Below are 14,560 nucleotides of genomic sequence, written 5' to 3'. Positions count from 1 at the left end.
GCAGTGACTCGGATCCGCCGGCAGGAGGCGCGCTGCCACTTTCACCCCACAGATCAAAGCTGGTGTGTGTTGGACAGGATGACTCACGCGGTGTGTTGATCCGCACTCTGTTTGTGAGAGTGGGCGTTCACACCTCCTGTTCCTGTTTGACCTCATACACACTCTGCAGAGGAGCAGCTGTGACCATGGAGACCAAAGTGTGCACGTGTGACACAAACCTGCCTTCCTCTGTGTCTGATACATGTTTGACATATGAGGTCTGTCGCTCTGGAGCAGGAGCTTTAGTATTGATTTATATAAAGCACATAAATTAAATTAAGACATTAATATTGAGACTACAATATTTTGGCAGTTTGTAGGCAGCACGATTTTTTTAATTTCGCATATTGGTAGGAAATGATATAATATAACAAAACCTATAATTATGGGCTATTTTTATTTATTCAGCCTATTTTTATCAAGTATTTGAGATGATGTAGAAGCTTTAGTGAACAATGGTTATTTTTTATTTATATTCTATTTTATTCTTATTTGTTTTGTTTTTTATATTTTATAATTTATGACATGTTTTTATTATTTTTCCAGTCGTGTGTAACTCATTAACTTGTAACTTTTTATCACAGACAACAGCTTAATTTTATTGGTTGATTTTTATTTGTTTTTCCCCCACAAACTTCATTGAATCATTCAATACAGAAAGTTTTTACGTTCCAGAATTTTTAGTATAAAAGTTGTAGAAAAAAAAATCACAAGATGATAAAATAATATGAAAATAAATTCAATTGAACAACAAATTAATAAAATGTAGGGAAAATAAAAAAAAACTGAAATGTCAAAATAATCTAATAGTTTTTTGCCAGTTTATCATTTTTATTTTTTTTATTTTTCAAAATTAGTCAAATTTAAAATCTGTATCATTAAAAATAAAAAGGAAAAATCAGTTTATGTATCCTGTGTAAACAACACGTGATTTTAACACAGTTTAATGTTGGAAACAATTTTTTTCTCTACTTTTTAGGGACTGTTCATTACTTGTCAGAGGAGTGGGCTGGCCTGGGTGTGACTTTGTTGTTGTTGTTTTATTATTATTATTATTATTATTATTATTATTATTTCACCTTCACAAAAGCTAGTTTTTTTTAGATTTTTAAAACTTACCCTTTAATGTTTGTATTGTATTTTTTTATATGTTAAATTTATTATTATTATTATTTCTATTTATTCTCTTTTTTTCTCTTTCCCTTATTTTATTCACTTCTTGAGCATCAGGGAGGGTGGGGTGTGTGTGCATGAATATTTCTAATCTGAACTGCTGCATTCTTGAAATTTATCCCACCAGAACAATTTTAGGGTGAACTGGTTTATTTTTGTCACTGGAAAATAGCAATCTATGTTGGACATCAAACGCTTTTTATGTAAAGTGAAGTAAAGAAAATAAATAAATAAATAAAAGAAATGAAGTTAGACACTTTGGGGCAAGAAGCCCCCCCCCCCCCCCCCCCCCCCCCAGAAAGTGGGTGAAAACCTCCAGGGGCATCCTGCCTCAGAATATTATCTAGTTCAGTTATCTAGAATATAGTCATGTGTGACGTCATATAGTTCATTTCTACATATATCAGTAGCATAGTGCTGTAGTTTTAACAGCTAGCTGTCTATAATTAGCCAACATTTTATCTGGCTTGCTGAATGAAAACATCCTGAAATTAAAATCCTGAAGGAAAGTTAGATTCATTTTTGTTCTACAACAACAAAACTGGCTTCTGTGCCAATTTATTTCTCCCAGCTGTGTGTTGGTTTATGCACCATCATCATCTTGCACAAAATCATATCCAAACATTATTTTTAATTTAAATTTTGTTCTTAAAAGCCATTTTCTTGTACATGCATGAGTTTTGATGCTACAGCTGCATTTCAGTCACCACAGCGGACCCTATGCGTCATGCCACACACTGCCACCCACTGGCCAGGTGTTGTCAGTGCAGCACTAATCTCTCAAAACCAAGATGGCCGACGGAACACAAGAGATGTGCAGCTCAGGAACATCCTGCCAATCCTTTTATAATAGGAGACTCTGGTAGGTAAAAATAAATCTGGTATCATCAAGTTGCATCTGAGGAGTGATACTGTTGTTAAACTTTCAAAATATTGATTATATGTTGGGAGAAAACTACAATTACTGGGCATCATGCATCGCTGGCTATATTTCAGCTACAGTTATTAGGCTATCATTACTGCAGCTTTGGTGCTTATTTGCAGTGTTTTATTAAGACTAAAAATTACATCAATACTATTAAATTTTGCACCAATTAAAAGGCCATAAAACTCTACTGACATGCATTAACTGTAGAATATGTAACTGAAATGAGGTATAAGCTTTTGTGAAGGAACTTTTCTCTGGGAATAAGCTTTGGATTTTGTACTGGATCCCTTTGTGTCCATCTGTGAGTCACAGACGTGTCTCTAATGTGTCTTCAGTTTCTTTTTCCTCTTTTAATTTATTCAACCATTATTTTTTTTATTGTTTGCACTGTGCTTATTGTTACTGTTAAAACTGGTGATATGTGCAATTTGTTCAATAAAATTTATGAAAAAATAAAAAAAAACATTTCGTTACTCATCAGCTCCCAGTGAGCGACATTTTCGGTCCCCGGAAGAAGCAGCGGAGTGAGATCTCTTCACGCTCCCGCCTCTCTGTGGTGAAAATCATTCCACTACGTCAAGTCGTCCCGTCCGCTCGGTGAAGATGTCTGCGACGGGTACAGGCGGCTGTGGACCCGGACCCGGACCCACCTCGGGCGCCGGGTCCGGGGCTTCCAACCCCCGAAAGTTTAGCGAGAAGATAGCGCTGCATACCCAGCGACAAGCCGAGGAGACGGCCGCGTTCCAGGAGGTTATGATGGACATCACCTCGACCAGGGTAAGTAAGTCTGAGACGGAGGCAGGAGGAGGAGAGCTGCCCGGAGGAAGAGAGGCCTTGCCTGGGCTTGTCAGGCTCCATAACCATAACATTAACCGCTGCCTCTACACAGCGCTCTGCTTTGAATTGGTGCATTCATAGTTAATATAAACGTAACACGACTAAGTGTCTAGTTTTTGTTTGCTACGTAGCGTCAGCAGAAAATGTTGTCCATTTCCGATACGTCGTTAGCGTAGTTAGCGAGCATTAGCTGCGAGGGCTAAGTTGGCTTGTTTACTATGTTACGTGAACGTCGCTGTCACCCTGCTTACCGCGGAGGGAACGTCCCGCTGAATCCCGTTCAAAAATCTCATACTTTAACGTGGCGTTACTCTCTGCCACGCATATATCAAACAATTCAACACAAATTAAGACACTTTTCAAATTATGTTGTTCTTCTGAGAAATTCGGCATACATATGAGACACATAACAGCACAATCAAAGCTTTTAGACTGTATCACGCCTCTACTGGGTGAGCCAAGTTAACGTGTACTGATAAGCTTACACCTCATAAAAAGTTAGTTTTTTAAGGATTGTGTTTGTTTTGGTGAATTTGAGCTATGCCGATGTGAATAATAGACCCAAACTGCGCATTTTACGGACTTGAAAGCGTGATTTATGTTGCGGACATCCGTCACAAGAGCGCCGACTTTATATTGTCGTTTTTTAAAATGGAATTTGGCGTGACGGTGTTAACATTGAAGTTGGGACGTGTTTATCGAGGTTTCTGCTCAGCTAGCTTGATTTTCTGTTATTCCAGGTCAAGTAAATTTACATTGTGCACCCAGTTAGCAGTGTAAACGCTAAATACACAGCTGATTACCAGAGTGGATTTACACTGACACAAATGCTAAGTGGTTGTTAGCAACGTTAGCTAAACCAGGATGTGTCGGTTTCATACTGTAGCACCGGAGGCTTCTGGCTCCTGCAGGAGATGTCAGTAAAAGACAGAATAACCATGTTTATTCTGACATATTTAATTAATTTGCTTAATTTGAATTTATTTAAGGCCTCTTACACATTACAGAGCATGTTGAATCTTGACTGGTAAAAGGTGAAGTTAGGACAAGGAGCAAAACTCCTGAGGTGACTTCTCCTTCAGCTGAACCCTGACTGGATGGTATCAGGACTAATATTTATCTAAGTTATATATATATATATATAATATGTGATATAGATAGGTAGATATATACTTTATTGGTCCTTACAGGAAATTATTTTATATGGCAGCTACATTAATAATCAAACACAAACAGGAGGCAGTTAAACATGACATACAGCAAACTTAGCAGAGCTTTTGCTTTGTTCTTGTTTTGTATATTAATATAAATTGATTAGTGTTGGCTAAATGGTGAAACATTGTTCCTGCTTTAAATGGGAGTTTTAAATTTCTCCTGTAAAGCTGTTATTATTATTATTATTATTTTTAGGCAGTAGTGGTGCATGGTGGTCTGTTGGTGTGCTGGTCTTAAATTGGTCTGTGTTTTAATTGTATATTAATTTTCAACAGACTTTATCAGGAGTGATTTTAGTGTGGCTCTGGTGCAGTAAATCAGGCGCTGGCTGCGTGTTGACAGGTGAACTGTCTGTCCAATCACAGCCTGTGTTTGCTTCTGCTCGCTGTGATTAACTGCTGTTTGCTTCCCGTACACAGATGTAGCTTCAGGTGAGAGAGTTGTCACTATGCAGATGACAGACAAAGAAAAATTTCTTTCCTTTGTATTATTAATATTAGTCAGAGCTGCAGCAATTAGTTGATTAATCGATTAGTGAGAATCAGAATCACTTACAAGGAATTTGCTTTGGTTTTTTGGTGCATATATAAAGACAAACAATAAACCTGTGAAAAATAAAAATAAGGTAAAGTTCTTATATACTCAAGAGCATATATTTAGAAAAGAAAAATTCAATAAAGATATGACTAACACTTTTTTGGAGGGTTTTTTTGGGTCTCAGCCTTGTTGATGAGACTCACTGCAGTCGGGAAGAAACTGTTTTTGTGGCATGTGGTTTTGGTCGAATGACAGAAAGTTAACGGCAGACTATTTCGATAATTGTTTAATTATTTTAGTCATTTTTAAGCAACAAATCCAAACATGATGGTTTCATGACTCTTAAATATGATAATTTGATGCGTTTCTTTGTCATACATGATAATAAAATGAAAAGCTTTGGATTTTTGCACTGTTGCTCAGAATAAACACACTGTTTAAAGACGTCACACAGCAGGGTGTGTTTCACTGCTTTCTGAGATTTTATTGACAAAACGATTGATCAGTTAATTGGGAAGATAACAAGCCCTAATGTTATTAGTACTACTGAGTTCAGTGTTATGAACATGTAGGTTAGAGGGCACCGGGATTGGGCGATATGATAGTAGACTTATGCCTGATTCACACTACATGATATCAGCCTGATTGTAGCCCGACACAGTGACTTATGGTGTGGGCTCGGATCGTAAACAACAGAGAGGTTCGTACACGAGCCGGGTTTTCTTCTTCCTTGTGCTTTTTTTCTTCCTGGTCAGTGGTCGTTTCAGGCAGTACCGCTCCCAAACGAGCAGCTGTTGTAACTGCGTAACATTGTCCAGGCGGTTTGGTCCGCTTTAAAAAGTGCAGTGTGAAAGTGAACCGAACCAGAGTCCCCCAGACTATCCTGGTGTGAATGCACCCTTAGATACAAAAACATGAAAAAACTGATATTTGATACCCTTCTAGATACACGAAAAACTGACTTTGAGAGGATACATTTAAAAATTACCTTTACCTGGACCTAAATTAATCATTGGTAATATCAACAATCAATAAATCAAACAATACCAAATCAAAGTGACAGCATTACATAGCCTGTAAATAATTTTAAGATGTAGAGGGCTAGAAATATGAAACACAATGAATATAACTGAATAATGCTTCGCTTTGTCAGCTTCATTATCCAGTGTCGCCGCTGTGCTCTTTTTCCCGACCCCATTTATTGTTTAGATTTCAGAATCAGATTTTTATTGAGATTATATTTAGTTTGATTAAATTCTTAACGCTCATTGATTAATCGTTATCATCCCTAATTGATACTATGGAAAATGAGCATTGAAACTGTTTAAAATATTCAGTATCGATATGTATTGACAAATTGATATTTTTACAACACTAGGCTGAATAACCCTGCTCTGCCCACTTGGCTCCTCAGGTAAAGCTCCAGGTTTACTGTGTGTACGACTGGTTTGTGCATCTTAAATTGAATAATGGTTTGGTAATGTTCAGCACTGAAGCACAAGACCAATGAACACGATACCTTAATACCTAATATTGAGAGCAGGGGTTGGGAAAGCAATCGATACAGCATGGCAATATCGTATCGTCTTATGGCTGCTGTGAAACTGCGCCTACCTAGGGCAACAAAAAGTTTATCTTGGGTGCGTTCAATGGACAACCGAGCCAAAAAAAGTTTCACAGGCGGAGATCAACATCCGTGCACAAAAAAAGGCGCTCAAAGTGCAAAAAATAATAATTAAAATGATTTAAAAACAGCAGCAAAAGTTTCAGTCCTGTCAGCACTGATGATCATCAAGGACTGAAATGTTTGCTGCTGTTTTTAATCACTTTAAATTATTTTTTGCACTTTGAGCACCCTTCGTTTTGTGCACGGATGTTTTAAATAAATTGACATTTCTCTTTTTGCATATTATATCGTCACACAGTGCAGAGTATCGAAGCTAGAATAACATGATCATTGCTTTTTTCAGTACACAAGATACATTTGGCTGCAATGAATATGAACAGAAGAACAGACTAAATCACAATTTATCACCATGTATTTTGTCCCAATACTCAGCATACCACAACAGAAATAGACCCTTTTTACAAAATCTAATTTTCTGGCTTTAATCTTTTATCAGTTTTGTGCTTGTGTGATGCAATTTCCTCAATAACTGTGTTTAAACATTCCCATACAGCAGATATGAAACCATGTAGTATTTCAGCAGAGAAAAAGAAACGACACAAGAGCTGGTACTATAACTAGTATTACTAGTTGGGTCTTTCCTGGTTTATTGTGAGTTGATGTTGTTGGCTGCTGGCTGCTGGGTGTGGAGGCTGCAACATGTAAAAATGTTTTCTCACTGTGGTTGAGTACGGTTGTGTTGGTGTGTTGGCAGTTTGAAGTTTACCAGAAGGCCATGAAGGACCAGACTTATCTGATTAAGAGAATAAGTGAGCATGACCAGCACTTAACCAGTTTTTAGAAGTCAGTGCTCGGTGCTGAGGTTTGACCCCACAGCCCTGCCGACATGATTGTGATCTGAGTGTTAAAGGAAGTGCTCTGGGTTATTGTTTTTAGTCATAAATCGTGCAGCGCTGCCTCTGACACATTTGGACCGATTGTGTCTCAGTTTCAGGTGGCAGAAAGACTCATTCAGCAGGAGGGTTTCTCTAGAAGTCGTGTGGCTTTCTTGAATGAGTTGTGTTGAAGTTGTGTCAGCTGCGTCGCAGGTGAAGCAGCTTGAATGAATCAGCATTTTAATGACACAGATCTGAGGTCATCGCTGAGCTGAGTCGCAGTTAATGTCTTCAGTCTCCTTCAGACAGGATCTGCATGCGGGTGAGGTGATATGTCTTTAATTAATACCACAATGTGAAGAAGGAAATTTCATCAGTGCAGGCTGAGTCACCAGTTTATTAGGTACCCCTAGCTAAAATTAATGCAGTCTAACCCAACAGCCCTGCAATAAATTCCACCATCATGAAGCGCATGATGTTCAGTGTTTGTAGTGTGTTGCTTTATGCTGAGAGGTGATTATTTATGTCCACGCAGGAAGACTAAATAAAAAATGAAAGTAAATGAAGACTAAATAGAAGTTAATGTGAGGACATACGTTTTGTTTTTTTTGTAAGATATGACAGTGAAGTTCATATCTTTGGGTTTTCGACTATTGGTTGAATAAAATCTGAAACATTTGGCCTGTGGGAATTTATAACGTTTTTTTCCCCCCACATTTTTCTGTTTTCTAGTTTTCTACTAGAAACACTATTTAGGGCTGCACTACTAACACAAAGCAGCTCAAACTACAGCCTCCAAAATGACCACAAAGTTGAATCAACAGTTTCCTGAGAAGATGTAATCAAAGCCTGATGAGTGAAGGTGTAATGATTAGGATATTCTTAAAAAGCGATGTATAGACTCATATAAGAATATTTCCTCAGTCATCACTTATGACCTGCTAGAAGTGTGGCGTTGTCTCTAACTACAGAAACGCTGCTCTCTGCCTGGATTTTCTTATTTTGCATTTTGTATTATTTTTGGGGTGTCAACCCTCTGACAGTGCTGTGTAGCCCCCAGCCAATAACTGTGTGCAGGGTATGAGGGCAGGACTTGATGAAAACATAGCGACCAGGGCGGTGGCGTAAGGTAGTTTCCACTGGCCCCACTGCACGCAATTGTGACGGGCCTAATGCGTGCTAGTTACTGGTTATAAGGTGCACACTCCCACCCCACAGGCCCCAGTGCAACCACATGTATGCCCCTGGACCAGGAGCCAGACGCACAAAACTGGGTAGATTCATGACTAAAACTGCATCTACGCATAAAGGCAGAAATATGCACACAGCTTCTTTTCTTAAGATTTACAAAGCCTTGTGTGCACCTCATTTTGTTTTATAAATATTTATAATTGTGGCGCTGGGTGTACGTGCACAAGCCTCATTTCCACATGCACAGTTTGCCATAAATGGATGTAGAAATGCTCTTAAACATCTGTTTGCATATCGATACCTGTGCCCCTCCTGCGCTCATCAGACCTGTCAATGAGAAATTCGTTTTACAGACTGTGTCGCATCGGTGAGGTATTTCAGTGGTGCCAGAGCAGCTGTTGTTACACACTGCTGTGGCTGTCTGTAGCGTTTGTACCACTAATTCATCACAGTTCTGCAAACCATCGCTGCAGTAAAATCTCAATCGTCATTATTGTTAAACGTCAGGATGATCAGAGATTCATTCAAATGGTGCTCATGTTGAGACTGACTTTACAAAGTGCCTCACAGGATAATATTAAATGATCACTAACAGGGAGATGAATGTGAATAACAAAAGATGAGTTCATCAGTCATAAATAATTGTGAAAAATTACACAATCTGCGAAAGTGGCAAACAATCTTAAAAAACAAAGTTATCTGCCTCTCAATTATATTTAATCTCGTCCTCTTCATCTCACCTGCAGCTATCTCAGCCAAAACCTTGTGTGCATTCTCACTGCACATTCTTTCTTTATAAAAACCAGTTTATCTGTGGGAAAAGGCAGACACATGGTTTTTGTGTGCACATGTTTATGCATGAGGTCAGGCCTCAGGTACGTGATCATAATCACACGGCCAGGAGGAGCCACAAGGAGGGGCCGTCTTTGAATGCTGTGTTTACAAAATGACACATCCTTTCTCATTGTCACCTCAGTAGCTCACCTGGTAGATCGTGTGCCACATGTATGAAGTCTGTGTCCTGACCCCATCAGCTTGAGCTCAAGTCCAACCTGGCAGCCTTCACTGCATGTCGTCCCTGTCTCTTCCACCTTTCCCTTCACTCTTTGCCTGTGTTGTTAAATAAAGGCATAAAAGCAAAGAACAGTTTTCAAAAAAGAAAATCCATTCTGCCTTTGAGACAACATTTGTCTGTCTGACCACTGACTGACAGAAGTCTGGTTGCTGAACATTTAATTAGACTCAATTTTTTATAGATTAGAAGGTGTTTATTTTTTCCCCAACGCTGCATCTTCCTGCTCTGATTAATTACAGCAAAGCTAATGTACAATGTGATCGATCAGTTACTGTTGCCTGCTGAGCTGAATCAGGCCGAGTGTGATGTATCTCGTCTCATGATCAATATAGTTATTAGATGAAGGTCTAATCTGTTAGATCAGTCTTTTAACACATCGCCTTTCGCTGTTTGTTTGTAGATTAAGTGACCAAAAAATGATTGATGATTTGCAAGAATAATGGATTGGTTAGTCAACAATGAAAATAATTGATAGTCAAAGCCGCATTTGTCTGAAAGGGGCTTCTGACAAACACAAACCACCTCCTCCTCCTCCTCCTCTGTCATTTACTGACAATACCACCCTTTTGGGTTTTGTCTCTTCTGGGAATTCCTTTTACTCCTGTCCTTTATACACACACACACACACACACACACACACTGCGGCAGGAGCGTGTGGGTGGTCCAATCAGCTAATAGCATCAGGGTGTGTGTGTTGGTAGCAGCAGTAGCTTCTTGTCGAAGCTGTTCAGTATTGATATGCTGTTTCTCTCAGACAGAAACATCGCAGGCAGTTTGAATCAGAGACACCAGTTTAAAACCAGTGGTGGAAGAAGTTCTCTCACTGGTGGCAGTAACACCACAGTGTAGAAATACTCTGGTACGAGTTAAAGTCCTGCATGCAAGTATAAAGTGTAGTATCAAAAGTAAAAGTAGTACTCTAGAGTAATATGTGTTATTGGAGCATATTAATTGATGCATTCATGTGTTCATCACTTTGATGTTGCAGCTGGTAAAGTTTTAGCTCATTATAGTGAGTTTATATAATGCTGGGCAGCTTGTGAATTCATCTTTACTAATAGTTTAATGTGAATATATTATTAATCTGAAGCTGCAAAGTAACTAATGACTAAAGGTATTAAGATAATGAAGTGTAGTATAAAGTACACGTTTTACAGTGATGCCATCAAACGTCATGTCTGTCCAAAACTCGATTATATCCAGTTTACTTTCATGTAAGACTAAAACCAGGAAATACTTGCATTTGAGAAGTTATGGCATTTTCTCTGACCAAAATTGTTGACTTTTAGTTAACAGTTTTTTTTTTTTTGTTTTTTTTTTGTTTTTCCTCAGATCTTTTTGTGAAAATCAGTGCTTTCAAATTGATTCAGTTCTTTCAGGGTTAAGAGCTGCAACAACTAGTCGATTAATTGATCTGTTGAATGGAAAAAAAATTATTAATTAATTATTAATTATTCTGCAGCTATTTTGTTTTGGGTTTTTTTTTTCAAGTGAAAATACCAAATATTTGATGGTTCCAGATTCTAAAATGCAGCATTGTAGTCGAGACCAAGTCAAGACCAAGACCAGACCGTATCGACACCGATACAGACCAAGACTTTGAGGGATTGAGACTGATTCAAAACCAGACTAGAGCACGTCTCACACTGCATAACACACTTACGATGAAATGTGGAACATGAAACCGTAGGCACTCCTTAAATTGATCGGACAGGTCAACATTTCCACACATACACCCACAAAAAGCAAATGAAGATTTCTCAGAGGTGAATTTTATATATGGGGATTTCCTTTGTTTGTTTGTTTTTAACATTTCTTACATTATATTTTATTTTTTGGCTGAAAATAATTAATTATCTATATTCTTGAACAACATGTTTATTCAGATTTGAATTATACATTACTGCTACGCTATGAAATAGAACACGTACATCTACATGAAGAGTCTCAAAAAATATATAAAAATACATTGAAAGAAGTCGATCAGTTTCGTCAATTACTTTACAATTAAATCAGTACAGCAATTCAGTTTGGTCACCTAAAATACGTGATTATAGGAGATTCAAAAACCTCTGTCTTTATTTGGAGTTTTGCTGTTATTTTTCCATTGAGTGCACTTTCATTAACTAGCCTTGGCATTGGGGGAGGGTGGGAGACAGTGCTTTCAACCAAGATAGTTATCATTTTATTTGCCACCAATAAATGAACATGCAGCAAGTAAGCCTTTCTTTTATCCATTGCGCCATCAGGGATCGCTCCTAGAATAAAAGATAATGGGTGCAATTGTAAATCAATGTTCAAAACGGCCAGTATCTGTGTATGAATCCCTTTTCAATATGTCTTAAATTTTGGTCGGTCCCAAAAAAAATGTCTGTGATCTCCAAGGGAATTTCCTTCATGTCCTATGAGCAAACAAATACAAATAAACAGGAGATGAAATCCACTTGAACCATCTTTATTCAGCACTATTATTTAGCGCCGGCAGTTTAATGATAGCTGTGGTCTCAAACAGTCTAGAAATAAAATCTGGTCTCTCTAATCTGGTGTCTTTTATCGTAAATATCAGAAATACATAAAATGTCAATGTTTTCTTACAGTGTATCATTACATTTTACTGTCACTCTAATCTTTGAGTGTTGTTCATCTGTTAGATGTGTTTACTCAGGGAAAAAAGAATATATATTGACATCATATTTTGGTTATTTTAAATATCACTGTAAGCCACAGAAGTCAAATATCAGCTGGGCTCTGTTGCGGATGTGACATGTTGCATCCCAGCATTGAGGAAAGTTTAGAAAAGACTAAAGATGATACTTCGTAGGAGTTGAGAAATTTTGCTGATCACTATCCTGATAAAAAAATATGACTATAAGCTGCGGTTAGAGAGGTACTTTCAGGTTACATGTTCTGATATTCTGTTCAAGACTAAAATATTTTGAATGGAATCAGAGGTCTGGAACAGAAACATTTTAAAGCTGAAATGGAAAACAGTGTAGGCAGCCTGACAGCAACATTTTGACTAATTTTATATATGGTGGGGGTTGTGATTTAACTGAATGAGCCATGATAGGTCATATGTTAATATCCAGTGTTTTTTAATTTTGAGAATTTTGATATTAATATCAGAAATGTAAAAATATGGCTCTGTGAATCATTGCTGTCCACTTACAGCCAATTAACTCTGAGTTTTCAGATGAGTTTCACAGTTTTATTTGTTCTCCTAACGTTTTAGAACCAGAAAACAAACTGTGATAAAAACTTTTCTGGGGAGTTTTTCCTCTCACAGGACAGAGTTCTGGAGCCTCAGGGAGGAACTTGGACTTAACATGTTGTCTGCATGATCTGTAAAAGCGTCACTAATGCAGGAAGAGTTGACCATTTAAATGCTGTCGCTCTGCGTGCCAACCAGTGTGATGCTGCTGGTCCTGCACACACCTGATTATTTGAGTTTACATTTGATTTTGGGGGATGTTCAGCACCCAACAGCAAACACTTATCTTGAAAAACATTATATATTATTATTAATTTAAGATAACAGTATTGCAACCAAATCAGTGATTTAAATGCTGTCGATCTGCGTGCCAACCAGTGTGATGCTGCTGGTCCTGCACACACCTGATTATTTGAGTTTACATGTTAAAGTCAGAGTCATGTTTGAAGGATGTTCGGCAGCCAACAGGAAACGCTTATCTTGAAAAACATATATATATTTTATTATGAATTTAAGAAAACAGTATTGCCATCAAATCAGTGATCTAGTTTTACAGTTTTCCTTCAAATATTCAGTAAAAACCAAAGAAAAATCATCTCTCATTTCTTTAGTTTGTGAACAACAACAGTAACTCAGAGTGAGATTCAGATTCTGTTACAATATTAATAGTTTAACAAATAAAATCTACCACTAATTACACATTTAAACAGCTCCCAAATACAAAATATGTCCCATGGGATCTACATATATATATAAATCAACAGGCAATTTCCTTCTCTTTTTTTCCACCTGGACCTTTCTGCTCTGCCATTTCTTCTCTAATCATCACGCTGTAACCTGTGACAGGCTGTTATGATACCTCAACTATCACGCATTCACATATATGGATATTTTTGTCGGTCCACGAGCATCACATAGGTTTACATCACCAAAGGTTCGCAGGTTTAATCACACTGAGATGCTGTGCTGCTGCCGGAGGAGCTGCTGAATGAGTTCCCTCTGAGCAGGAAGTTGCGGTAACTTGCTTAAAGAGTCTGAGAAGTCCGGGGCTGTTCATAAAGCATTCTGGTGCCACAGTTTATTCCACACTACTGAAGCTGCTTCTGAGTCGATATTAATTTCATTTTCAGCCATGCTTGTTGTTGCCGTGGGTAACAGTATGACATCACTTGTGAACAAGTCAAAATATCATGCATATCGTGATAGGAATCTTTCATATGATATTAAAAATATACTGTATTAGCATGAACAAGATGATATGACACACCCCTAGATGTAACTTTTGATGATTTTACGGAGTACCTTTATGCAGGTGATGTTGCTTTCACTACTGGTAATGCCTATGGGAGTACTGGTCCCACGTCTTCTCCCCTGGTTTTGATTCCAGCACCTAAACCCTGGCAGATACAGATTCCTAGTCTGATACCACTTTCTGTTTAAAGCGTGTATCCATCACTGTGTGGATCTTAGTGGAAGCAGTAACATGACAGGAAGCTCTAATTACTCATCACTTCTTAATTATAATTGGAAACATTCATTGCTGAGAGTTTCATATCAGGCGTAGAGATATGAGGATATCAATCTTCTTATCTAATCTTGGCAAGAAAGGGAATAAGTGTTCTTTGTTCCCAAGACTCAAATTATCCCTTTCAAAGTACAGTCACACCAGTCTCTGCTAATATCCACTCCATCTCCTGTTCACTCCAATTTAAGCTTGGATGTTGGATGAATTCAAGGATGGGACTTCTGCTTCAGTGCAGGAGTTCACTTTTGTTGAACTCTGCTGATTTACATCCAATGGAAACAGACGCACTTTGTTTGGAAAGAGAGACGTTATTAGTCGTTTTTGTTT

At 38.0% G+C, this 14,560-nt stretch overlaps 1 protein-coding gene across 5 annotated transcripts in view; it reads left to right on the top strand.

Annotated features, from left to right (window-relative positions):
- Positions 1–2,706: 2,706 nt before the first annotated feature.
- Positions 2,707–14,560, top strand: part of LOC117265889 (CREB-regulated transcription coactivator 2) — a 64,267-nt gene continuing 52,413 nt past the window's right edge. For all 5 annotated transcript variants that reach the window (XM_033640695.2, XM_033640693.2, XM_078171306.1 and 2 more), the window contains exon 1: positions 2,707–2,917. In XM_033640695.2, coding sequence (XP_033496586.1) covers positions 2,744–2,917 — 174 coding nt within the window. In that variant the 5' untranslated portion in view covers positions 2,707–2,743. The remainder of the gene's footprint in view (positions 2,918–14,560) is intronic.

The sequence above is a fragment of the Epinephelus lanceolatus genome, chromosome 10, assembly GCF_041903045.1.
Source record: "Epinephelus lanceolatus isolate andai-2023 chromosome 10, ASM4190304v1, whole genome shotgun sequence".
NCBI lineage: Eukaryota > Metazoa > Chordata > Actinopteri > Perciformes > Serranidae > Epinephelus > Epinephelus lanceolatus.
Note: the sequence above shows the minus strand (reverse complement) of the source record. Positions and strands in the feature narration are given on the sequence as shown.